Source organism: Theobroma cacao, chromosome 4 (assembly GCF_053813885.1).
Source record: "Theobroma cacao isolate CCN51 chromosome 4, ASM5381388v1, whole genome shotgun sequence".
In the NCBI taxonomy this organism is placed as follows: domain Eukaryota; kingdom Viridiplantae; phylum Streptophyta; class Magnoliopsida; order Malvales; family Malvaceae; genus Theobroma; species Theobroma cacao.
The window spans coordinates 22,833,393-22,858,967 of NC_142642.1; the positions used below are offsets into that span (position 1 = coordinate 22,833,393).

Consider the following 25,575-nt stretch of genomic DNA (forward strand, 5'->3'; position numbering starts at 1 on the left):
ATGTTATGCTTTGCATGATAATATTGTGTGATAATTGTAACCACGCGTTTGCGGTGTGGGAGTGCACATGTCGGTGATGACAAGTGATTCCAGCTATGTGCGATGTGGGAGTACACATAAGCTGATGACCGATAGATGATGATTCTAGCTATGTGCGGTGTGGGAGTGCACATGAGCTGATGACCGATGGATGATGATTCCAGTTATGTGTGGTGTGGGAGTGCACATGAGCTAATGAGCCAATGGTTGTATACATGTTTACACATACCATAGAAATGTTAGAGAAAATATTATGTGATTGCAATGAATGTTGAATGTTGAAATTGTTAATTACTTCCAAATTGATTTTCAATGCAACGAGAAACTCTCTGTCTTGCTTGTCTTGCTTGGATATTTGTTGTAGTTTTCACTTTTTTCAACTTCGCTATTGATCATAAATCCTTCACTCTAAGGGATTAAATAACCAAAGGCTGAATTAAGGGGCTTTACAAGAAATTAAGCTAAATTGCATTGTTTTTAACATAAGTGCATCATGTTTTCTACAACTTTTCGTATCGTTTACTTGTTCCCTTCCGATGTTCACTCACCAAGTTTATACTCACTCTTTTAAACTTCAAATTTTCAGAGTCGGAGGTAGTTGGGACCTAGATTGAGGTGTCCACATATATTCGTCTTTTTGATAGGTACCATGGCATTCAATAGTTGTACCTTCACCCAAAGTCACTCCGCTGATAATCAAGAGTCTTTTGCCTATGTATGCATACGCATAATGTAAATCACTAAGATTCATAGTATAAACAATATATGTATATTTTGATTGATGATGCCACTATAAGTTGACAATGGGTGATATTATTTTGGATGATCTAAATGTAAATATTTGATTGCTATAGTATATCACTGAATATTTTTATAGTTGAGAATTACGAAATGTGACTTTAGAAATGATTGTTGAAATAATGATCGGGGATTACATAAAGAGGCTTGCTTGGGCTTAGTGGGCTATGCCCATTGGGCTCATGCATTAGTCATGGCCTGAAATTTGGGCTGTGATAGCCACGTGGTAGTGACGTCATCAAAATACCATGTCAAATTGCCACGTGGTAGATGACATGGTATAAAAATGCCATGTGTACCGTTGACTAACAAAAATTAGTTAACGGTTAAGGAGAGGAGCTTATTTGACTTGAAATAAAAGTCCAAAAGCTTATTTGAATGTCATAAAAAGATAAGGGCTTAGAACTTAATAACCATTTGGAGAGATTGTTCTTTTCAGATATTATGTCTATTGTCTCAATAGTGTGAGTTTATATTCCTTTCTTGTTTTATGCTTTATTTTTCCAATTAAATTTAATGTTTTTTATTCTTGATTTATTAATATGTTATGTCGTACTAACTAGTTTCTCTCCATAGATGTCTACTAAAAATTATTTCATTCCTTCGGTTTGTCATTTTAATTCGTGTGTCTAAGGCAATGTGAGTTGTTAGTGTTATAGATTGTTCATGTGATGCTTAAGTTTTTGTTGAAATTGATTTCCTACCAGTAAGAAAATTAAAGACTAATAATAATTTGTCATTTGTTTTGTTCAAGGAGTACAGCAAAACCTGTCACTCAGATACTCCATGGACTTGACCAACCAACCTCAAATTAAATTTAATTTAGGTCAATTGGTCAAGTCCATAGAATATACAAGTTGTCAGCATTGCAATGTTTCAAGTTATGTACCAGTAGTCGACGTTGGGTACGTTGGTTAGGTCCATGGATATCCAAGCTCCTATTCAGGGAGTATAGCACAATTTGACACTTGTAGCCTAAATGGACTTGATCGAATTACTTGGCATTATGTAGCAAGTAGTGATTGAGCACATAAGTCACTAATAATGCCATCTAGGTAGTTCAGGTCCATAAAATATAAGAGCTGTCGACATTACATATGTAAGTAGAGGTTGATCACAATGTGAAATCCTTAATAATGCTTGGTAGGAAATTGAGGTCTACGAGCTGTCGATATTGAAAGTCTTTAATTGAAAAACAAAGATTATTTTACCATTTAATGACGTAAGAGTGAACATCTAGAAGATCTTCAATTGCGTGATGTCATCAACGGTCAATGTTGAATCTTCATTAGAGGTATTGACGAGCCCTCATAACCAAAGGATGATGCATAGTAAATAGATTAGTATTTATATTTCATTTTTATTTTTCATATAATTGTATTTTTTTTATTTTTAATTGATTGTAATAAAAATAATACAATTTGTTTATGTGTGCATCAAATACATATATTTAACAAAAGACTAAATACCTAATTAGTCTAAGTTAGACTAGATTTAAGATCAGATTTAGGTGTTTTTAGTTATTTAATTAGTTTTGTTTAATTTATGTTTAAATATTTATTTTAAGTTAATAATGTTAGTTTTTTGTTATTTATATTTATTTTTATATTTTTGTAGGAGTAGGATCAAAAATAATTTCAATTGATGAAGAAAGGTATATAATGGACTGGTGCTCTGTTTGCATATGTTTCGGTTTTTTAAGCATATCTCTCACTACAGAAGTCTAAATGACATGATTTTTGGACCATTAGAAAGTAAGAGGCAGGGATACAACCACTTTGCCCAGTTCTGATCAGAAAGTGGTCAAAAGCTTTGTCGAAGTGAAAGTACTACAACTGAATAACAAAATTAAAATATAACCTTTGAGCATCACGACGCTCAATGTATTTTCCAAAAATAACAAGCTTATGGGATTTTGGAAGCTAAAGGTTTTAGAGGCTATTTAAGGGACCTTTTTTAGAGGTTTCTACAAGGAGGCATGCAATTTCTTTGAAGGAAAAAAGCCAAAAACAAAGCAAGAAAGTAAGAGAATTGGAGGAAGAATCAAGATCACAAAGCTTCAACTATTAGTTTTCTCTCTCTACTTTTTTGTTGTTCTTATTTTCTTTGACTTGGATTAATAGCTAATTTTCTTTAGATGAAGATTTTATTAAATATTATGAACTAAACTATTTTTCTAAGATTGCAATTGAACTTACATGTAATCTAAATTTTTAATCTCTTTCTTGCTTATTTTCAATTAAATTGAATTGTTTATTCCAATTTATTCTTAATGCTTTTAATTGCTTGACCACCTATTCAATTGATTTGGGAACCTAAACAAACTTGGGAAAGGGAGTTTAGTGAAGACTAAAATTGAGATAGCATATGATCATATTAATTTATTTATTTTTAGGATAAAGATATACCTATAGGCCATATGCAGCCAGAATTAGAGCCTAAACTTAATGAGTTTATTTTAATTTCAATTCACATAAGGATATAGTGATTTGGTTAAAATAGATATTTTTATAAGTCGAGTCGAGAGATTCTTATAAATAATTAAATACTCTTGGTTAGCAATTCAACTCACTGAAATAAGTTAAAGAAGAGAGGTAAAATTTAAATGAAGTGTGAGGGATATTGTAATCCTAGGCTTGTTTGATTTGCTTTTTACCATTTATCTTGTTGCTTGAATTTTTAATTAAATTAGTTTTGGTTGAGTAATTTTAGTTTAATTAGAATTCAGATTTTTATTATTTGAATAAAACTAAATTGTTCTAATTTTAGTACTTAGTAAAATTTTAGATCAATTCTAGATGGGATTGATGCCTTGCTTGCTTATATACTATCTATTCGATACATATACTTGCATAGTAGAATTTTAACTGACATTTGTATTCATTTTTTATATGATTAATAAAATATTTTCAATATTTAAATTTAATAACATATTTTTCGTATATTATATATTAGTTTTCTTATATATTTGTACTCATGCATATTTAATTTTTTATCATTATTTTTAAAGGTATTTAAAAAAAATTAAATACAAACGAAATTTACCGACAAATTCACACTTTTTACCAATGGAAACATATCATAAGGTCTGTTTCCAATCCATGGGCTACTTCATCAGTGAATTATTGATAGAATTAACGACTAAATATCTGTTTCACTGACCACTCCTATGACCAACGAATTTGGTATTCTCTTAACGAATAAGCTGATGCAATTTTCCATCTATGAATATTGCAATGGATTTTTCCATCACCGACGCCATTACTGATGAAGGTATTTTCAACCATGTGCCGATGGATTTTTCTGTTGGCAATTTCATCGTTAAATTACAACACCGACAGATTGTAACCCTTTAACGATAAAATTTTTCGTCAATAAAGTCTGAGTTTTTGGTAATGCCTATTAATATATGGATACTCATTTAATAACCCAAACTCGAAATCCGAATAAGAATATTTTACATTATATCATATTTATAATAAATTTTACTACATAAACTATAATATTAAACATAATATTTTATATATGTATAAAGTACTATTTATAGATAAATATAACATATTATATATTAATATATAATAATATTAATTACTTATATATCAACATTTATAAGTTATGTATTAATTTCATATAGTATATCAAATTATATAATAACAGTAATATAATCGAGTTCAAGTTTATGGTATCCTAAGGGTAATACCTGAAACCTATTCGAGCATGAATTGGGTGTTAAAAGTCCTATCTAAACTCGTCCCATAACCAATTAGAGAGTACCCGAGCTCTATGTTATTTTCAAGCACCTGTGGATAATTGAATAACAACTACCCATTTACATCCCCAATCTAAGGATAATTTCCTAAGCTATTATATTAAGTAATACTTTTTTTTGATGCATCCAAACTCATCACATTAATTGTCCAAAAGTACATTTAATATAAAAATATTATTATTAATAGTATCTTAACTAACTATAACTATAAAATAAGCACTTGTTAGCAAAATTCGATGCCTACAAAACCATCTAAATCACCTCATTTAATCTATTAAGATAACGACAACTTAAATTCAAAATTTTTTGTTCCCGTTGCTTGGAATAGCCTGTGGGTAGAATGAGTTTTAAACCAAAGATAACGAAAACAACAATGGTCTTTCATGGTATTAATTAAACCAAAGCTCATAACTAGACCTTAAAACTTCATTAATTATTAGACCTTGTTGTAACATCTTAGACACTGGGCATATTCATACTCCAAAACAGATGAGGCAACTATCAAATTTATGTGACATTAATAAAACTAACCATCAACTAATAGGCTTAATGGTTAGAGAAAGAAAGCATTTATCTTAAATTAAGAAAAAAGTAATAAGAATCATAATTAAAGTATTAGTATATGATCTTATCGAGGGAGGATCTCAAAGTGTCGGGACACCCAAACTCTACCTTTACATTTAATTTCAATTTCAAACTTTAAAATTAGAAGAGCTAGGTTTTATCATTTTTTAGATTTATGAGTTAATAGAAGGTTATCTTTTATTCGTATAATTCAAATAACAATATAAAAAGCATCTTCTCCTAATGAGAGATTTGTTTATTATATCGACATAACTTATTTATAGCAACAAAACTTAAATTAAAATATCAATTCGTTAACAAATATTAGCAATTAATTTATGAAACTGTTAAAGGCAATTAATTTTGTCTTAAAATAGAATTCACCCATTCGTACGTTAGGGTTGCAGAGATATTCATGGCGACCAAAAGTTGTTGGCATGGAAAAAGTAAGAATTGGGATTGAGCTTCTGCCACACTTTGGCACTTTAAAATTTTAAATAATGTGTGATTAGAATGATGATCCCATGCCATTATTACCTTTTCAAATCATGGCGTTTCTTTTTACCTTTCTTTTCAAGAAAAAAAAAAGAAGTTATTTATGATAACAACCATAAATATAAAAACATTTTCATAATGGAATTATATCCAATCTTCATTACCCTTCACCAACCTTCCAATCTACTTACCAATTTTCTTTCATTGGTTTGCATAACCACCTACTTTGATTTATGACCAACAAGGATTAATGTAGACATAATTAGGGTTGGCTTTTAAAACTATCTTCAACTTATTAGAGTGCTTTGTCAAGTTTAGGGTCAAACTATCTTGTATATGTCAAGATAAAACAAATGGTATAATACTTGAAAAAAATTTCAAATTATTTAAAAAAAAAAATTTTTTAATTATTCTTTTCTTATGTTCAACAAACCCCTATATTTTTATTTTCAATCAAATAAATTTTTATAATTAACAGTTGACTAATTTTAATTAGTCATTTATCATTCTATACCCACATGACATTAACATGACGTTGGCATAATGTTGACGTGCATGGTGAAAATGTCGCATGACCTTATCACATTAGTAAATCATTTCATCATTTATTATGACATGTCAACATCACTTGACATAGAATAACAAGTTACATTTGACTAACAAAAGTTAATCAACTATTAGTCATAATTAAAAGCTTATTTGATTCAAAATAAAAGTATAAGTACTTGATTGATGATAACTCTATGATATAAAGTTATTTGAACTTAATTTTGACAGTAATTTAACTTAGTTCTTGCAATAATGTATAGAAATTAGTAGGTTTTAGTTAAATTATTTTAAGTTAATTAATTTAGGTGAGTCAATCTAATCTTAGTTAATTGTATAGTTAATTTTATACTTAATTTGGTGTTAATGTGATTAAGATAGGTTGTTATTGATTTAGTTGTGCTTTTGTAAGTGTTTAATGAAGGAAGAATTTTAATGGAAGAAGAAGAGCAATTACGATTTTTGCTAATTAATTGATCGAGGTCGCAGCTTTAGTAGAGGTAGGCCGTGGCCCACGTAGTTTGATGAGTAAATCCTGATTGGAATTGACTTCTTTCTTCACCTAACTTGCCCTACCTTCAAGGCCCTATAAAAACAACCTTTCAAAGGACTTTTAGAAGAGAGAGAACAAAACACCAAATTAAGAGTTGAGAATCAAGCCACAAAATCATTGAAGTTAAGAAGAATCTGAAGGATTCAAGAAGGTTTGGAAGATCGAGATTACAGTTCTTGGGTTCTATTATCTTTTTGTTATTCTTTTATTTTTTTAATTTGATTTGAATGTTTAAACCTAATTTGATGATGATGTGTGACTTGATGGGGAACTAAGTTATTTATCTAAGATTATGATTGAACTCAATACATAGTCTGATTTATTTATCTCTCTTTTGCTTATGTTTGATGAATTTAAGTTGTTTATTTTATTCAGTTCTTAATGCTTCTAATTGATTGGTTACCAATTTGATTGAATTGGAAACCTAGGTTAAACCTTGACAAAAGATATTTAGGTAGACCTTGAATAGAATAACGTATGATCGAATACACTTAGTTGATTAGGTTTGATTTGTATGTAAGGTAGACATACACTTGTAAGCCATACGTAGCTAAAATTAAAGTACGAACTTGATGAATCTTTCTTCAATTTAATTTGTATAGACATATAGTAAATTAATTAGGAGATATATTTTTATGAGAAACTCGACAGAGACTTAAAAAAATTTAGAACTCTAGGTTAGCAACTTAATTTATTAAGCCAAGTTAAGAGAGAGGGAGATAATAATCAGATGAAGTATTGAGGGACATTATAATCTTAGGTCTAAAAGTCAATCAAATCTAAAAAAGTAACTTTGCTGAGTAAATTTAGATTAGTTTTAGTTTTTAAGTTTGATTTTATGTTACTTTTTAATTCAAATTTGAGTGTTTGGATAAAATTAGGGTATGTAATTTTAGTAATTAATAGTAAAAATTAATTCAATTCCCTATAAGATCGACACTATATTTATCATTATATTATTTTTGTGATACATATATTTGCATGGGTAGAAAATTGAACAACAATTGAACACAATAAAGATTTATTTAAATTATTTTGAATAATTCATGGGCTTTTTAAGGTATTATGCTAAAAAAATTAGGTCAACTTCTATTACAAGAATAAAAGTTTCATTTTCTATTAAGGAGATAATGCCTTCTAATGTCAAAACTCATTTACTATCACAGCTCATCCAATTAGTAAATACTTATCTATCATTCAACTTTCTTCTAACCACAAAGCATTTACCTCATTTTTGTCTCATATTGTTGAACTTAACTCCTATTCACAAGCTATCGAACATGCACAGTGGAGAGATGCCATGAAATTTGATTTAAATGCTTTGGTTGAGAATAAGACTTGGACTATTGTACTTATGCCTACTAATTTCAAGATTATAGGTTACAAATGGGTTTATAAAGTTAAGGTTAGAGTTAATGGCAGTGTTAAGGGATTTAAAGCTAGATTGCTAGTCAAAGGATACAATCAGAGAGAGGGTTTTGATTATCAAGATACTTTTAGCCCTGTAGCTAAGCAAACCATAGTGAGAATTTTTTTAACTTTAACTGTTGTTCATGGTTGGAAGTTGTCCCAATTAGATATTAATAATGATTGCCTCCATGGTGATCTTTTAGAAGATGTGTATATGGAGATACCTGAGGGTTTTGAAGATAAGGGGGAGTGCCCACCTAGTTCGAAATTAGTGTGTAAGCTTCTAAAATCTATTTATGGGCTTAAATAGGCTTCTAGGCAATGGAATGCTAAATTTATAGAAGCTTTAATGTAATTTGGTTTTGTATAGTCACGATTAGATTATTCTTTGTTTACTAAAACCACTACTGATGGTAGTTTTGTTGCATTATTGTTGTACATTGATGACATTTTATTCGCTAGTTCTTTTATGCAAGTTGAAAATGAAGTAAAATAGTTTTTGAAATCCAAGTTCAAGATAAAGGATCTTGGTGCACCCAAATATTTTCTCAAAATAGAAGTTGCCAGATCAAAAAAGGGTATACTGTTGTATCATAGAAAATATACACTAAACTTGATTAAGGAACATGGCTTATTGGGAGCAAAGGTTGCTTCTACACCGATTGATTACAATCATAAGATCACCATAGCTAGTGATGATGATTTATTGATAGATAATTTCAATTATAGACAATTAATTGGAAAACTATTATATTTGACATTCACTAGGCTTGATATCATGTATAGGGTGCAAGTCTTATCTCAATTTATGGATAGACTAGGAAATGTGCATTTGTAGGCAGCATATCGAATATTAAAATACTTGAAGGGTTCTTTTGGTCAAGGCATACTACTTCCTTCATCTTCAAAATTATAGCTTAGAGCGTATTGTGATAATGATTGGGCTAGTTGTCCATCTACAAGAAAGTTTGTAACATGTTATGCAATATTCATTAGTGATTCCCTAATAAGCTGGAAATCGAAAAAGCAAAGTGTTGTAGCAAAGAGTTCAACTGAAGCTAAATATAAAGCCATGTCTACTACCTGTTGCGAGATAATCTAGCTACTATTTCTCTTGAAAGATTTTGAAATTAGTCATTCTAGTGCAGTTGATCTATTTTGTGATAATCAATCAGCTTTGAGCATGTGTAAAAATCTAGTATTTCATGAGCGTACAGAGCAAATAGAAGTGAATTGTCATTTTATCAGAGAGAAAGTGCTTGTAAGGATTATGAAACCAAGTAATATACAAACATATATAAGAAAATGAGTTAAGTTTTGGGTTTTGAATATTATTTCAGTTTTCATTTTTATACATATTTAAATTACTAGATTAATCAAATACAAATATATATATATATATATATATATATATATATATATTCTTCTCCCTCCCTTCAATAAATTTCTTTTCATTTTGATATAATACTCAAATAAGCCCTTAAACTATTCAAGAAAACAAATAAGTCTTTATTCTTTCATTACATTCAATTAAACTCCTATACTTTTATTTTGAGTTAAATAAGCTCTTATGATTAATGATTGATTAATTGCTATTAGTCCAAATATCACTTGTTATTTTATATCCATATGACATTGATAAAGCATTAATGTGTATAGTAAAAAATATCACATGATCATATTATCATGCTAAATTAACATATCACGTCATTATCAATTATGATATATTAACATGTTACATTATCATCAATTAAGATATATTAACATATCACGTCAGTCGTAAGCTTCACACGACATAAAATAACAAATAGCATTTTGACTAAGTCAATTATTAATCACAATGACTTATTTGACTTAAAATAAAAGTACAATAACTTATTTGACTCAAAATAAAAATATAAGAACTTGATTGAATGCAATAAAAATATAAGAGTTTATTTGAATTTTTTTTAAAGAGTTTAGGAACCTTTTTAAATATTATACCTTTCATTTCAAGATTCAACTTTCAAGACATTTAAGCTACAGACAATTTCAAAAAGTTCACCATCCTTTTTAATCAAAATTTAAAGTTTTTATTTTCTTGATATATTTTTTATGTTGAAAAGCCCATCTAAGGATAAATTTCAATATCCATATTGTTAGAATACAAATAGGTCTTGAATTTGAATTAGTTATTAGATTTAAGCTCATGTGGATGACTTCATTTATATTAAATTTTTAAATTTACATTAAAAAATAAATAAAATAAAATAAAATACAAAAAAAGGGAGCATGCATGCTAAAAATAATATCTTAAAGATGATGAAAATTAGAAGAATAAGAAATGCTGTTGAAAAATTAGAAGAATAAATAAGAAAGTCACTGTTAGAAGAAAACAAATTAATAGTAATAATGGGCATTAAATGCTAGGTGAAATAATTCAAAAAGAGAAAGCAATGAATCAATGCCAATTTCATAATCATAAAGTTTTCCTTCTGCTGGGGTCGTGCAAACAAATATATTTTTGGGCAGAATTGAAATATCCTTTTTTTTTAATTCAATTTCCAACATTAAATGATAATTTACATGTTCATTTAGGGGAACAATTAAAAAATCTTACCTAATTTAATTTGAGTTTTTATTAAATTTAACTTTTCCAATATCAAAATTAAAATTTTGCTTGGCTATGGTAGATATATTTGCATTTATTTAAGATGTAAACGTGTGAGAGAAACATAAGATCATTTTTTTTAGCAAAAGTTTTGTCTTGTACATATTTAGATTAGATATGAAGAATCAAAATCAACATCATTTATAGGTTGATGAATAACTTTAAATCAATTTAACTTTAAGACAATTAATATATATGGTAATTTCTCAAAACATGTACATCGTAATCAATACACTAAATCATAAAGCAAAGACAAGAATAGTAAATTAGTAACGTAAATAGTAAAATAAGCGAACGTTGACCTCTTTCTCAAAAAAAATAAATTTCTGATTTATACTTATTTTTGCATTAAATAAAACTTTGGACGTTATTTAGTGGGTTAAAAACATAAAAGGCAGGAAAATGTATGGATCAGCGGTGTGAGTGAAGCAGGCGGCATTAATAGTCTGACTGAAGCATTAATTCCCGCGTTTTGTAGACATTTACAATGATCCAATTGTTTGGTTTTGCAAGTAAATAATATTTGGGGAAGTCAAGAATGATTAAAGAAATCCAAAGTTTGTTTAGTTACAGGATACTCTACAAAAGTGTGTATTAAGCATTATCCCAAAACTGTTTGTTAATTGTTACAGTTATCAACAGTTTTTATTACTTGAACTGCTTCGTACCTGTCCTCCCTCAAACTATCTTTTGAAGTTGAACACTCTACTTTCTTTTTTAACTTGGTGAGCAAAAATGTTGGTCGTCAGTGTAAGGTTTAATATTCAACTAATTTCAATATTAATGAGAAATAAACCTAAAAAGGGGCTAGTATTAAAAACTGTAATAAAAAGCTCCTTTTTCATTTTATATTTTTGCTGCTTTTTCTCTTTCTGTGCACCAACCTATACAACTCACAGCTATTATCTCTCTCATTAAAAGCTCCCCCCTCAACAAGAATTTCATTTCTCGCTCACCACCAGTTTCCATCATCTCTCTCTAGAATTCATCTAGAGGGAGAAAAAAAAATTAAAAATAAAAAAATAATAATTTTGATCAATGATGATCGACCTTTCTCAGAACTTTTTCCACTTTTCTTTCCTTAATTCACATATCTTAACCTTCTTTCTTTGACTTTCTTTCCATCCTCATTTTCTTCTTTCTCTCTTTCTTCACTTTTCTTCTTCCTTGTTTCCTTCCCAATATTTTTTCTCTGTTTTCTTTTCTAAATCCCAAGATCTCTGCAACCCAATTCTCCTTTTCACCTGTTTAATCCAAATTCTCATCTGGGTATCTTCAGTTTTTCTTTTTTTTTTTCCTTGTAATGTTTCAAGTTTTTTAATTTATTAGATTATATAAACTACCAATTCTGCTGATATGAAGAAAACTATATCTTTTCATTGGATCTTTCACGTAAGAGAAGCTTCCAAGGAATTCTCTGATTCCCCCCCTTCCCTGTTGCATCATCACCTTATTTTTTTCGTTTCCAATTTTCAATGATTTAATCTTCACCAAAACCCCACCATTCCAGCTCATTTAACCAGGGATGTTCTCTTAATCTATTCATCACATCCCATTCCAAAAATCCCACATTTTCTTGATTTTTCCTTTTCTTTTCCCCTGTTTTGTTTCCCTCTGTTTTTTTTTTTTTTTTTTGGTTTTTTTTTATGTCATGGGTTGTGCTAGTTCCAAGCAAAAACGATGCCGGTATTGCCAGGCTCCTTATTCACCTGTTCCAAGAAGCTATTCAATGCATGTGCATCATCCGGCTCAACACAAGGGTGATAGCTACCATGTTGTAGCTTTAACATCCACCACATTAGGCTCTCTCAAGCTAGAAACCAACCACCAAACCAATGGCAGTAGCATCAACGTTGCAGCATTTAATGGCAATCTCGAAAACGGCAATAAAATCAATGGGAATGTGAAAGAAGTCGAGGAGGAGAGCAAAGGGTTGGCTATGGAAGTGATTGAAGCAAAAGTTTGGTCAAAAATGATTGAAGATAAGATCCCAAAAATTGTTCCGAAAACGCCGGTCAGGACTCCTCCTGGAGAGCCTGAAACAATTAATACATGGGAAATGATGGCAGGGCTTGAGGATATCAGTCCTCTTCGTTCTCCGGGTCATTTCAGGAGTTTTTCTTTTGATGTTGTTAGGAATTCAGCTCCAAAAGAAAATAGCACGGTGTCTCCAAACCCTATGTGGCTTCAAATGGAAAAAGATGATGATCAGAAATCGAATTCGGGGATTACGGATTTTGATCCGGAAGTAATTTCTAGTTTTAGGAAATCGCTTGAACAGCTTCCTTTCGATAACCCTTGTCATCTCAGGCCTCAGGAGAATGACAAAGAGCAAGATTATGAGAAGAACGTAAATGGGGTTGTTGTTTCAGATTGTAAGCTTAACAAGGATAAGGTTGTTGTGTATTTTACTAGTTTAAGAGGGGTTCGGAAGACATACGAGGATTGTTGTCATGTTAGAGTGATCCTGAAAAGCTTGGGAGTTCGTATTGATGAACGAGATGTTTCAATGCATTCAGGGTTTAAAGAGGAATTGAAAGAGCTGATTGGAGAAGTGTATAGAGGTGGATTGCCAAGGGTATTTGTGGGAAAAAAATACATTGGCGGAGCCGAGGAGATAAGGCGAATGCACGAGGAGGGTCAGCTAGAGAAGGCGGTTGAAGGGTGTGAAATGGTGGATGATGATGGTGGAGTTAGTGGTGGAGCTTGTGAGGCTTGTGGGGATATCAGGTTTGTGCCTTGTGAGACTTGTTCAGGGAGTTGTAAAGTGTATTATGAAGATGATGAAGAAGAAGAAGGAGAAGAAAATGCAGGTGAAGACGGTGAGTATGGCTTTCAAAGGTGTCCTGATTGTAATGAAAATGGACTTATCCGCTGCCCAATTTGCTGCTACTAATTAGTTCATTAAAAACAGAAAACCTTTTTTTTTTCTTCTCTCTTGTGTTTTTCTTTTTGATCTTTCTTTGTGAGTTGTTTGTTGTACAGTGAGGAGTTTCCATGATATAATTTCAGTACAAGGAACCAGAAAATGTATTGTTATAAGCAGGTTCTTTATCATCACCAGTCATGTGCTTTTATGGCTGTATACTTATTATGTTTCCTTCTGAAAGGAAACTTAAATTGTATACTTTCCAACAAAATGGAGATAATACTTTAAGAGACGCAATTATAGCTCTTTCTTTTCTAAATCTTTTTGTATTCTTGGATTTGTAGTACGTATAGTAATTTCTGTGTACCTAGGCCAAGTGGAATTTGTCAGGTTGCAGAAACTGGAGGGTGTTTCCAGAGCAGTCCTAGCAAGACCCCAAAAATTCCAGCAAACCCAAGAAGCAGTTGTATGCAAACTTTTCCAGGGCTCTATCTAGTTTGATTCAGGGGTTCTAGATTCTGCAGAGAAGTAAAGGTTGGAGAAAACTAATTTGAGTGAAAACATGATTAGTTGAATTAATAAAAGACTAAAATGTCTTTTTGTAGGAGTGGTGTGGTTGAATAATTCAATCATCTAGGTGACGGTGAGAGGCCGACTTGTCTTTACAATATATTAATCCCCCTAAAGCTAAGCTGATTGAATTAACAATAAAGCATCTTATAGTAAAAGGGGTGGCCTAATAATAAAATTAGCAAGCCAAGTTAGGTGAAGAATGTATCAGGGTCAGCGTCGGCGAGTGACAAGGTCAAATCCTGTTTCTTTGGACCAAGGAGGCAAAGGAGTGGTTGTTTGTTGCCCTTGATTCTTCTCAGTTTTCAACTTTCAATGCCAGGACCCTTTCCCTCTTTGAGAGCTACAGATCAACCCCAAAAGGCATTGATTCCATTCGACCGCTATTTAAAAGACGGTATACTATCAGTTCTTCATTATCTCACTTGGAACTCCGAGAAACTGCAAAAGTCCAGAATTAACAATTCCACAATGAATTTATTACTTTAGCATCCAATTCAATTCGTCAAATGAGTTGAGCAAGACAACGACAACAGTTCTAGCCGATGGTCCATGAGGCAGAAAGAAATATATAAATATATATAAATATAATTGACTGGTTATATCACGGGCTATACATTCAGCCAGAGGAAGCAATCTAGAATTCCAAAGTTATCTAGTTGGATATTGATTTGAAATCTGCGTAGGGTGGAGCATAGCCTTCCGGCTGAGGATCATGTGAGATGCTTAAAACAATTAGATATTAGCTCAGTGCCATTAACAAAAGACGCTGATGCTAAATGACATCAAATACAATACAAGTAAGATAAGCCCAAGTAGTTTTTGCTTATTTCTTCACCTCCTCATCTCCCATTTCAGAATCATGTCATTGCTTTCACATTCATGGGGACCTTGGGGGCCTTTCAGCTGGAAAATCACAACAGGGTAAGTGCCATTTCCCCCATCTAATCAAATCATGTTTTGGTTCTCACATATAGAAGAAAATTAGTGCTCAAAAGATTGCGACTCAAGAGGTTAACAAACCCCTTTAAATCAGATACGTGTGCCATAACTGTTTCCCACAACAGTTCCATTGATCTGAGGAGAAGGGAAAAACTAAAAGAAGTAATCTAGAGGCTACAGCTTTTTCACAAGGCCCCATCTATGTGAAACGACCTTTTATGAAATGGGAAAAACGTATCAAAGCTTGACAATGGTTCTATTTGTCCTGTTGTAGGCGCAAAATCATGGGGGAAGAAAAAAGTGAGCCCCAACCTGTTTGATTATGATTTGCCATTATACCTTTTTTGCAATGTAATCATTTTCTGTGGCGTGTCGCATCTTTTATGAAATTGACACCTTTAGCCTAATTTGATTTTCTAAAAGCTAAGGCAAGCTATTTGACATAATCTGTCTAAATACCACTATGATTTGCCTCTATTAAATTCCCTTTAAGAGCAGCATTTTGTTAGTCTGGTTTTCTGCATTCAAGATCTTAAAAATTTTCTGTTTTTTGGACGGCATGGCTCGGGAATTAAGGCGTAAATTAGTCCACAATTTAGGCATGGAACTTGATAATGTTTCAAGTATAGCACATCAGGGAGTGCTTGATTGCTACCTGTTACAGAAAGAAATGTGTTAAATAGGTTGGCACTGGCAGAGTCAGGACAGGAGATTTAAGGAAATCAGATATTAGTTACGAAGAGACCAGAGGGTGTCAGCATTATTAAGCCGGTTTCTTTAATGTAAAATAAACAACAATGCAGTCCAAGCTTTATTTTTCTATAAATTTGAATCATTAATACCAAGATACAAAGCGAAGTTGAAATCTAAAATTCTCTTTTGGATGCTAACCTTTGGGAAAGGGTAGTCCACTATCTTGACTTTCTTCTAGCTGGTATAATTTACCTTGCAAGACCAGTCATTTGCTAAAAGAATTCACAACTTGTTGCTGGACCAGTTTAAATGAGTCGTCCTAATAGAATAGACTCTGATTCCAGTTCACACACAAGCATGAATTAAAATAAGGGGCTATGACCAAAGCTGAAATCATGTTTAGAGAAGGAGCATGAGGGTTTGGTGGTGGTGTGATATGGGAACAGACTAATGACGCATTCAGCGGAGCAGAACAAGTTGAATATCGACATGAGTCAATTCTCATCAGCAAAATGAAGACTCTAACATCAGATCCATTCCCCACATCACAAGATAAGATCACCTTCAAATCAAACATAGGAATCCAGATTCCAGACAAGTGGTGGACATGTGATATTTCCTTTCTTCATCAGACATTTTAAAGTTAAAGCATGAAGTTATGCATCAAGTTAAACAAACAAACAAACAAACACTAAAAAAGGTCATGTACAAATCCTATATTTACACCCATCTAACCTACCTAAGTCAGGGCAGGACCAAGTCATTGTACAGTTGAGTATACTAAACTGGTATGACAAAGAAGACTATTTATCAAAGGCTGGGAAACAAAAAACTAAATAGGGTGTTCTGTGAAACTTAAGTCTCTGTTTATTTCCATGGCTACCCAAATCAGCTGCAGGACTCAAAATGCCAGAAATCCAAAGTGCCCCCTTGGCACAGTAGCTGTTATTGACTACATAATTAGCAGCTGCTACAGTGTTTCACCCTGTAAAAGTTACTGCTATACAACTGCAGTCCCAGTAACTGATGCAACAGATTTGGTGATGTCTGAAACCTGATACTTCTCATCCATTGGTTTTACAGTTTGCATGCCAGTGTTGATCGTATCAGTTAGGCAAGCAACCTTGGCTGCTGCAATAGCTGAGAACTGATAGGACTCGTCAAGTCTTTGGCCTTTATTAGGGCATCTTTTACCCAAAACATAGCCCTTGGCTAGCATTGTTTTGACAACAGCCAGGGCTTCTCCAAGAGTAGAGATAGATTGGTCCGTATGAGTGACCCGCTAAAATTATGGATGGTTTAGCTTGATGAACTAATTGAGAGCAACTGAAACTACAAAGTGTAATACCATTATCCTTTACATGCAAAATCATTCCACAGCACACACATAAAATATCATGAAGAAATTGCCAAGAGACAATTCATTAAAATATTGGAAGCATGTAAAGAACATTGAACAGTTTTACTTGATTATTCAATTATGCTAAGCATGTAGCGAGGATAATCATGTAAGCCATTAGGAAAATATTTTATATATAAGATTAGTTAAAATAAGAAAATGGCATATTAAGAAACACATAATGACAATCATTAGGGATACCAAAAATACAAATATTCTAATTTTCACCAATGATCAACGTAAAAGCCATGAATTCCAACTACCAATTACAAAGAACACAGTCACATGATTAGTTAGTATTGATTTGCTTTATTCAAAACATGAATTGTGGTGAAAACCCAGATAAGAAAAGGAAACTTTAACTCAGTAAAGCTTCAAGATTGAAACAAAGTCAATACAAAAATGATAATATAAGTTGAAAAGAAGATCTGGGTATCTTAGAATTTGCATTAAAAAAAAATGCATTTTTTGAGGTTGAAATAAGGTGATGAGATTTTTTTGTACCTGTTGTTGCTGATGACATGATTAAGGACTTAAGCATTATCAGATAGAAGGGAGACTGACATTAAATCATTCATCTATATCCACCGGTCAACCAAGCCAGACCATTCTTGAAGCCTGCTTAGATAGTTCTCACAAGACAACCCAAGGCAGGTAATATGCTACTCTATTCAGGTGACTCGTAGAAACAAATAAGCTCAATGGAGCATGCTGGATTTTCTCATGCAGGCTGCGTTGTTCAGATAACAAAGATTAGTAGCATATCAGGCGAACGGGACACTGAAAATATGTACTGACCTGCAATTCTTCATCAAGATTAGCAGGGTGCTTTTAATTTGGATTCCAGACCAAAGAGCTTCAATCCTGAGAGCACAATGTCTGCTGCTTTCTTCTTTATATATCAATTAATATTTCATCTCACTCAATTGTATTACCATTAAAAGTTTGCATGCTTTCAAATTAGTAAAAACCTTCCTTGCCTCTTCCATGGTGCGATACTTGCATGTGCCAGATATAATTGCAGAGCATATAATGTTATCTGGAGGGAAACCTTCTTGCATCATTTCATTCAACACTTCGATCACTTTCTCGGCACCTGATTTACAAGCATGAAGAATAGTAAGAGTGAATTTAAATGCATTGGGCCCACTTGTAACATTCCCTAAGCAATCATGGACAAGCATCATAGCTGCATCAATCTCCCCAATTTTGCAGAGACCTTTAGAAAGAAAATAATACGCATCAATGGAAGGAACAGATGACATCTCTATTATTATATTATGGCAGATGCAAGCCTCCTTAATATCCTTATCTCCAACGTAACACATCATTGCAAAGCAAGGAGTCAGGCTCAAAATTCAAATGCTTCATTTCTTGAAAGAGCGACAATGCTTGTTTCACCTTCAGTCTTGTCGAGAGCCTCCATTAGAATATTGTAAATCGAAATACCAGTGCAACCTTTCATTTTTAACGCATCAAACACTTTTACAGCCATTATAATTCCTTCCTCCTTCCTAACCATGAAAGAGAAGAACTTAGAAAGAGCATCAATAACAGAACATTCTAACTTCTGCAACTGCTCTAGCAACTTGCAAAAGCCATTCATTTGTCTCATCTCTATAACGCCACCAACAAGCGATTCACAGTCACAAATCCTGGCCCCAAACCCTCCAAACCCTTTTGTAACCTGAAAAGGCTTATAAGATCTATCAATCTGCCTTGCATCACACAAGCCCTCGATATACCAAATGCTTGAACAAATCACAAGCAGACCCAACCTTCCCATCCTTCATAAATCGTTAAATCAAGACACCATAGATTGCCCTTTCAATCAAAATCCCTTTCTCCATTATCTCCCTAAACAACTCATTCCCCCCTCCACATCCTCCTACCCTTACACAACCATGAATCAATGTCACAAACATCATCACATCTGGCTCCACCCCATCTCTCTTCATCTCCTCCCAAACCAGCAGGCATCCAGCCAAATTCCCTTCTGAAACCAAGACTCTAACCATAGCCGTATAGGCTAAAAACATCCAGCTTATATAATTTCTCCCTCATCCTCCCCAAAACCTCCAGCATTTCCTCTATCTGCCCTGCCTTACATAACCCCTTGATCAAAATCATGAATGTGATACTCCCCTTTAAAATCCCCATACACTGACAATGCTAAATTAAATAACCCCGTTTTGACCAACAAATCCATTATCCAATTATACGAACAAACATGCAGCTTTATTCCAAAATTTTCATTTTTCAATACATATAATGAACCCTTTGTCTTCTCTTATTATCAGCATACATTCATATCAACAATTCAAACTTTTTTTTTTCAGTTGGTGGCTTTCCTTGGGAATTTATGAGTTCTGGTGATCAATCAGCAGCTCAAAAATGGACATTTCTATTGAGGCAATATGCTATAGCATTGTAAGAAGCGAAATAATGTTTATATCCTTTCTGTTTACCAGCCCAATGGAAGAACTTGGAACCCAGAACAGAGTTGTTTTGGACTTTGAGCACTTCCACAACAAGCGAATGGGGTGACGCTAAGGAGCTTGTTGATTTCAAAGACGATGGTGGGCCCCATGTGTACTGGTTCTTGTAGAAGGTGTTGATGATGAAGCAAGCAACTAGAGGGAATTTTCGGCTTTGCCGGGGTTTGGGAATGGACGGTGGTGACGGATTCTCAGAGAGGTGATGGGGGTCCCATTTCTCAAGATCGAATGGTGGTGAAGGTGGTAGAAGGGGTTGGAAGGTTTTGAGTAAGGGTAAACATATTTGGTCCGAACAGAATCAAATTCGGTTTGTACAGTTCGGTCAATTTGATTTCTATAACTTTTCAATTCCTTTTCTTGAGATTTTTTATCTGTTCGATTGGTTCTCGATTTCCAAAAAATTCTCAAACGAACTAACCAACCAAATTGATCTTAAATAATATATTTGTAAAATATTATCTATGTTTTTTATTTTTTAATCTAATTCCTCTCCCAGCTAGACCCAGACACCCAATCCCAATCCTCCCTGAGCCCAACAACTGCCAAAATTCCTGAGTCCCGACGACGACAAGGTGATGATTCTATTCTACATTAGTGCATCTTCACACTTCTTCACTTCAGTTCTTCTTCATCAGTACCCTAAATCCCCACAACCAATATCCAAAACTCTAAATCCCCTAAACCAAATCCCACCCCCAGGCCAAAATCCCTCCTTTCCCAACTTTCCCATATTCCCATTCCTTGATAGTCAACTCCCTATCCCAAAAGCCTAAACCCCCAAATTTGAAAAAAACAAAACCCCAATATCAAAATCTTCAGTTCTTCTTCAATAAGCAATTCTTTATTTGACTTGATTATAATATATATCTTTCCTCCTTTGCATCAATATATTATTTTATTAATCACTCACAAGTTACATGCAAACATATATAGTCATGAGTTTAGTGGTGTGATGGTTAATAAATGAAAAATATACTATTATTTTTTATACATAAAAAAACTAAACAATAAGCATCTTATACTAGTTTGTATTGTGAATATGATTATTTCAGTTTTCATCAAGTTCAAAAGTTCATGATTGGCTATAGAGAGAGAAGGTTTAAAAAATTCAATTACAGGTTTAACAAAGTAAAAGGACAAGATATAGTCATAGAGTGAGAAAAACTGAGCCGTTTTAAGTCAACAGATTACAGAATCTATTCACATAGAGGATTAAAATTCCAGATCATTATAATTTTTTTCACACATCATGGTTAATTATTTTCATGTCCTTGAATTTATTCAAGTGAAAAGATGCTGTTGAAAGGGAGCAACTTCCCTATCAAAACTGCGTTGTTTCACATTAATAATACTTTTAATAGTAATTTATTTCCTTGTTTTTCAATCTATTTTCTCTTGTTGGTAATATATAAGAACCAGGCTTGTATCGTTTGTCCATTTGTCCAATTATATTGTCATAACAGTACATATAATTGCATAATATCTACATAACTGCACTATATTGTTATAACAGTACATAACAATTGTGATCATCAAATTGTTTATTATACTTCGCATATTTGATATAATCCTGATTACTGACCTACATATGAATATATACTCTTTCTTTTGCAGATGTCAATGTCAACTGAAAAGGATAATTTGATTCCTACACCTAATGTGATGCCAGCTACAGAACCAATCTCTCAATTCTCTGCACATGATGGTGATGCAGCAAGAAGTGAAACTTTAAGTTCTAAATAGAAGAAGAAAACACTTAGGCTGAGCTCAGGAGTGTGGAATCACTTCACCAAATTTGTCAATGATGAATGTGAGAATAAAGCTAGATGTAATTATTGTGATAGAGAATTTTATGCTAATTCTAAATTAAATGGAATAACTTCATTAAAGAATCACATGGTTTCTGGTCAAAAGTTTTCCCGTGCTAGTGATGATTGTACTCAACCGAAATTAGCTTTTCAATTGGGAGGAGATGGGTCTTTAGGATGCCATTAAGAAGGGTATAGCTAAGATGATCATTCAAGATGAGTTGTCTGTTAGATTTGTGGAAGGATAAGAATTTGGGGATTTCATATCACCTACATGTCCTAGATTTCATGTACCATCATGATGGACTGTTACTAGGGATTGTTAGAAACTTTATATTGATGAAAAGACTCACCTAAAGCAATTCTTGAAAGTATCTTCTTTCAAAGTATCTCTTACCACAAACACATGGACCTCATTACAAAGAGTCAATTATATGTGTCTTATGGCTCACTTTATAGGCAAGGATCGGAAAATAAATAAAATGATATTAAACTTTTATCTCATTTCTAGTCATAAAGATGAGGCCATTGGGACAATTGAGAATGTTTGCGTGATTGGGGTGGATTGATAAGATTCCCATTATTACAATTGATAATGCTAGTTCGAATGATGTTGCAATCTCATACTTGAAGAAAAAATTTTAACAATTTAAGAAATAGTATCTTAGGAGGTAAATATCTTCGTATGAGATGTATTGCATATATTATTAGTCTTATTGGTGATGGATCGAATGAAATGAATGATTTAGTTGCTCATGTTAGAGGGACAGTGAGACATGAGACAATCATCGTCTATGTTAGCCAAGTTTAAAGAGTGTGTTTCATTTGCAAATACTCAATCGAAGAGTTTGTTATTTTTGAATGTTAGCACTAGATCGAAAAGTTTGAAAAGGCCTTCGATGCATTTGATGATGTTGATCCTTATTAGAAAAGTGAGATATTGATGGGAGATGTAGTGCTTAAACAAAAGGATTGAACAAATGTTAAGAGGTTTTATCCTTTTTCTTTTTTTTTGTTGAACCAGTTTTATGAATTCACCCTAAAAGTTTCAAATTCTTCTTATAACACTTCTAACACTTTTCTTGATGATGTTTGTGTTGTTTATTGCACTATACAAGATTGGGGAAGAAATCTTTATGTTGAGTTCAAATCAACGGTAAAGAGAATAAACTATAAATTTGACAAGTATTGGAGAAATGTAGAGAAAATGAATATAGTGCTTTACATTGCTTCTATTCTTGATCTAAAGAAAAAACTTCATTTTGTGAAATTTTGTTTAATGAAAATGTACTCTCCTGAGCAAGCTTCATTGATGACTAAGAACCTGAAAGAAAACAATGGAACAGTTGCTTGATGAATATAAAAGAATGTTTTATCCTAAGTCTATTGGTGAAGGTGGTCAAGCCCAAGTGAGCCAAATTACAAACAAGAGCAGAAAACATAATTGGATAAGTATTTGAGTGAGAATAATGCTACAGATGCTGATGACTTTGATGTTCTCATTTGATGGAAACTCAACAATAATAAGTATCCTATTCTTTCCAAACTAACTCGTGATGCATTGGCAGTTCCCATTCTTAAAGTTGCTTTTGAATCCGCTTTTAGTCTTGGTGGACGAGAAATTGATGCATATAGGAATTCATTTAACTCCTAAGCTTGTGTGAGCAACTTATTGTTGCTCAAGATTGGCTACATAAATCTTCACATTTCAATTCAAGTAACATTGAGTATGATTTGGCAAAGCTTGAGAAAGTTGATTTGGATAATTATTTATTTATACCATCATTTCATTTTTCTTTTTCTAGTTCTTATTTCTTTATTTCTTTTAGTTCTTTGTTTAACGCTGGCTTTTTGTTATGTTTGTTTATGTATTTTAGATTTGTCAAAGATTGCATTGGATCCCGTAATTGATTAGTAAAAAGGTATACTGACTTTGAGCCTTGAGATAATGTTAGCTACTATGAATATTTGCACGATTGCATTTAGAGAACATTCAGTTTATTCTAGCCCAAAATTTATAATAATCACAATTTTGTCTTCTTTTAACATGTTAAAGAAATGTGCATAAACTATGGCCTATTGGAGGAGCCGAGGAGGTCCATCTTTGAAGAATATTGTTGGTTGTTTGACCTTTGAACGTAATTTCTTGAGAATGTTGGCTTGAACTTCATTTAAGTTTGCCCCTTTTTTTTAAGTTGGATGTTGTTGAATTTTCCCTAAGAATGTTATTAAATGTTTGCTTCAATTTATTTCCTTTAAGCTGTCTTGTATCGTATGTTTTGTTAAGATGTTATGTTGGATTAGCTATGTTGAGATTTATACATATATATATATATATATGGGTGTGTGTGTGTGTGTGTGTTGTGTTGAGATGTTATTTTTATATATGTTATAATATGGTATGAAAATAGTTCAGTTTTAGAGAAATCAACCATACCAATTAAAGTGCTCTCGCTGCAGCGAAATTGCATAAAAAAAAATTATCAATTGAAGTATTTTAAAATTCAATCTGTGGAGAATTTTTATATTGTTCAGTTAGTTCGGATTTTTTAGTCAATCGATATGATTTGTTCAGGTTTCAATATTTTCAGACCAAATCAACCTATTGCACAGTCCTAATTTTGAGGATGTGGTGGTTGGAAAAGAGGCCGCCATAGAAGACAGGACGGTTTCGAGAGGTCTTGCGGTGGTCATAAGAAACGCAAGGTTTTGGGGGTTTAGCAGGGAGGACTTGGCTGGCATTTTGGAATTTAGTAGTGGATTTGATATTCTTGTTGTTACGTTGGTTCTGACAATGGTTGCATCAGATATTCTTATTGAAAGGTAGGGGCCTTTTGCATCTGTTTCAGTTTCAATGGTCTCCTAAAATCATTTATGATGGAAGGTTTTGCGATTCGCTTGGTACGGACCATCTCTGCAAAGAAAGTGAATTTTTCAATCGATTTAGAAAATTTTCTCTCTGCATCTTTCTCATCAACCAAACACAACACAAAAAAGCCAAATCATCTCACTGTCCACACATTAGCCCAAAATTCAACAAACCCTAATTCCCAAAGATAGCAATTTCAAAACCCTAAAATCATCAGGATCGGTATTATTAAGACACCAACAATCGCACTCAAACCTGAAAACTCCTACAGAAATTCAACAATCCCCAGATAAATGCAACTTAGTTTACATTCAAAGTAATTCAACTTAGCCCTAATTACCTTACAAACATACTAATTAAATTTAACAATAAATCACAAGCATAAATCGAATAGGAAAAAGAGAAAAGATAAGGGAACGAGCCTACCTCAGATTTGTTGCGACTCTGTTTTTTTCTCTCTTCCTCGCTGCAACTCTAAAACGGGGGAATGGGTAAAGGGAAAGAGAAGCGGTTAATTAATGGGTATTGATAGAACGCAATAATATTTGGGAAAACTGGGAATTTTGCACTCCACTTTCTGGGGCTTTGCATTTTTGAGTAAACTTTTATCTAAAATTACAACTTTAGTCTAGTTTATCTTTGTCCAGCTTTCTTCTTTGGGACTTGACAAAATCCCAAAGTGAGATTTCTATTTCGATGCAGTGACATGTGTTTAAAAAGTAAAGGGAAGAAATTTTAAGTTTAAACTTGACATAGCATGGATCAAAAACAATGTAATGGTAATGCTGCTAACACTGCATGAGCCAGGCTTAGAAACTGGCTAGCTAAAGTCACTCATTAGTGATTAAGAGACTTTTAAGTTGATGAATTGAAGTAGTTGCCCGTAGATTTAATTTGACTGCCGCATCATTTTTCCTTTCATACATTTGAATCACAAATGGAATACTCAAAAGGTATGTTCAAATCTTAGAATTCCCTTTCGGATGCTAACCTTTGCTAAAGGAGTAGTCATTAGTCTAACTATCTTGGCTTTCAGGACCAGTCAATTGCTAAAAGATGTCTGAACCTGTTAGCTTAAACGAGTCCTTTGTGCATCACGGTCC

General features: G+C 32.7%; 1 protein-coding gene, 1 long non-coding RNA gene and 1 pseudogene across 2 annotated transcripts; 1 reads left to right on the top strand and 2 right to left on the bottom strand.

The window, feature by feature from the left end:
- The first annotated feature begins 11,722 nt into the window (after positions 1-11,722).
- LOC18601479 (Glutaredoxin family protein) lies at positions 11,723-13,990 on the top strand. The gene has a single exon (XM_007032427.3). The coding sequence runs from the start codon at positions 12,476-12,478 to the stop codon at positions 13,718-13,720; it is 1,245 nt and encodes a 414-aa protein (XP_007032489.1). The 5' UTR covers positions 11,723-12,475; the 3' UTR covers positions 13,721-13,990.
- Positions 13,991-14,253: 263 nt separating this feature from the next.
- On the bottom strand, positions 14,254-25,332 carry LOC108661576 (uncharacterized). The gene is made up of 5 exons (XR_016025707.1): positions 24,899-25,332; positions 16,097-17,224; positions 15,102-15,169; positions 14,881-14,969; positions 14,254-14,704 (listed from the first exon to the last, which is right to left on the bottom strand). It is a non-coding gene; the product is annotated as an uncharacterized LOC108661576 (long non-coding RNA).
- Positions 17,858-19,457, bottom strand: LOC108661780 (pentatricopeptide repeat-containing protein At4g20740-like; annotated as a pseudogene).
- Positions 25,333-25,575: the final 243 nt, after the last annotated feature.

What these genes read in the sequence shown, in the direction of transcription:
- LOC18601479 (XM_007032427.3), top strand. Translation starts at nt 12,476, where the DNA reads ATGGGTTGTGCTAGTTCCAAGCAAAAACGATGCCGGTATTGCCAGGCT.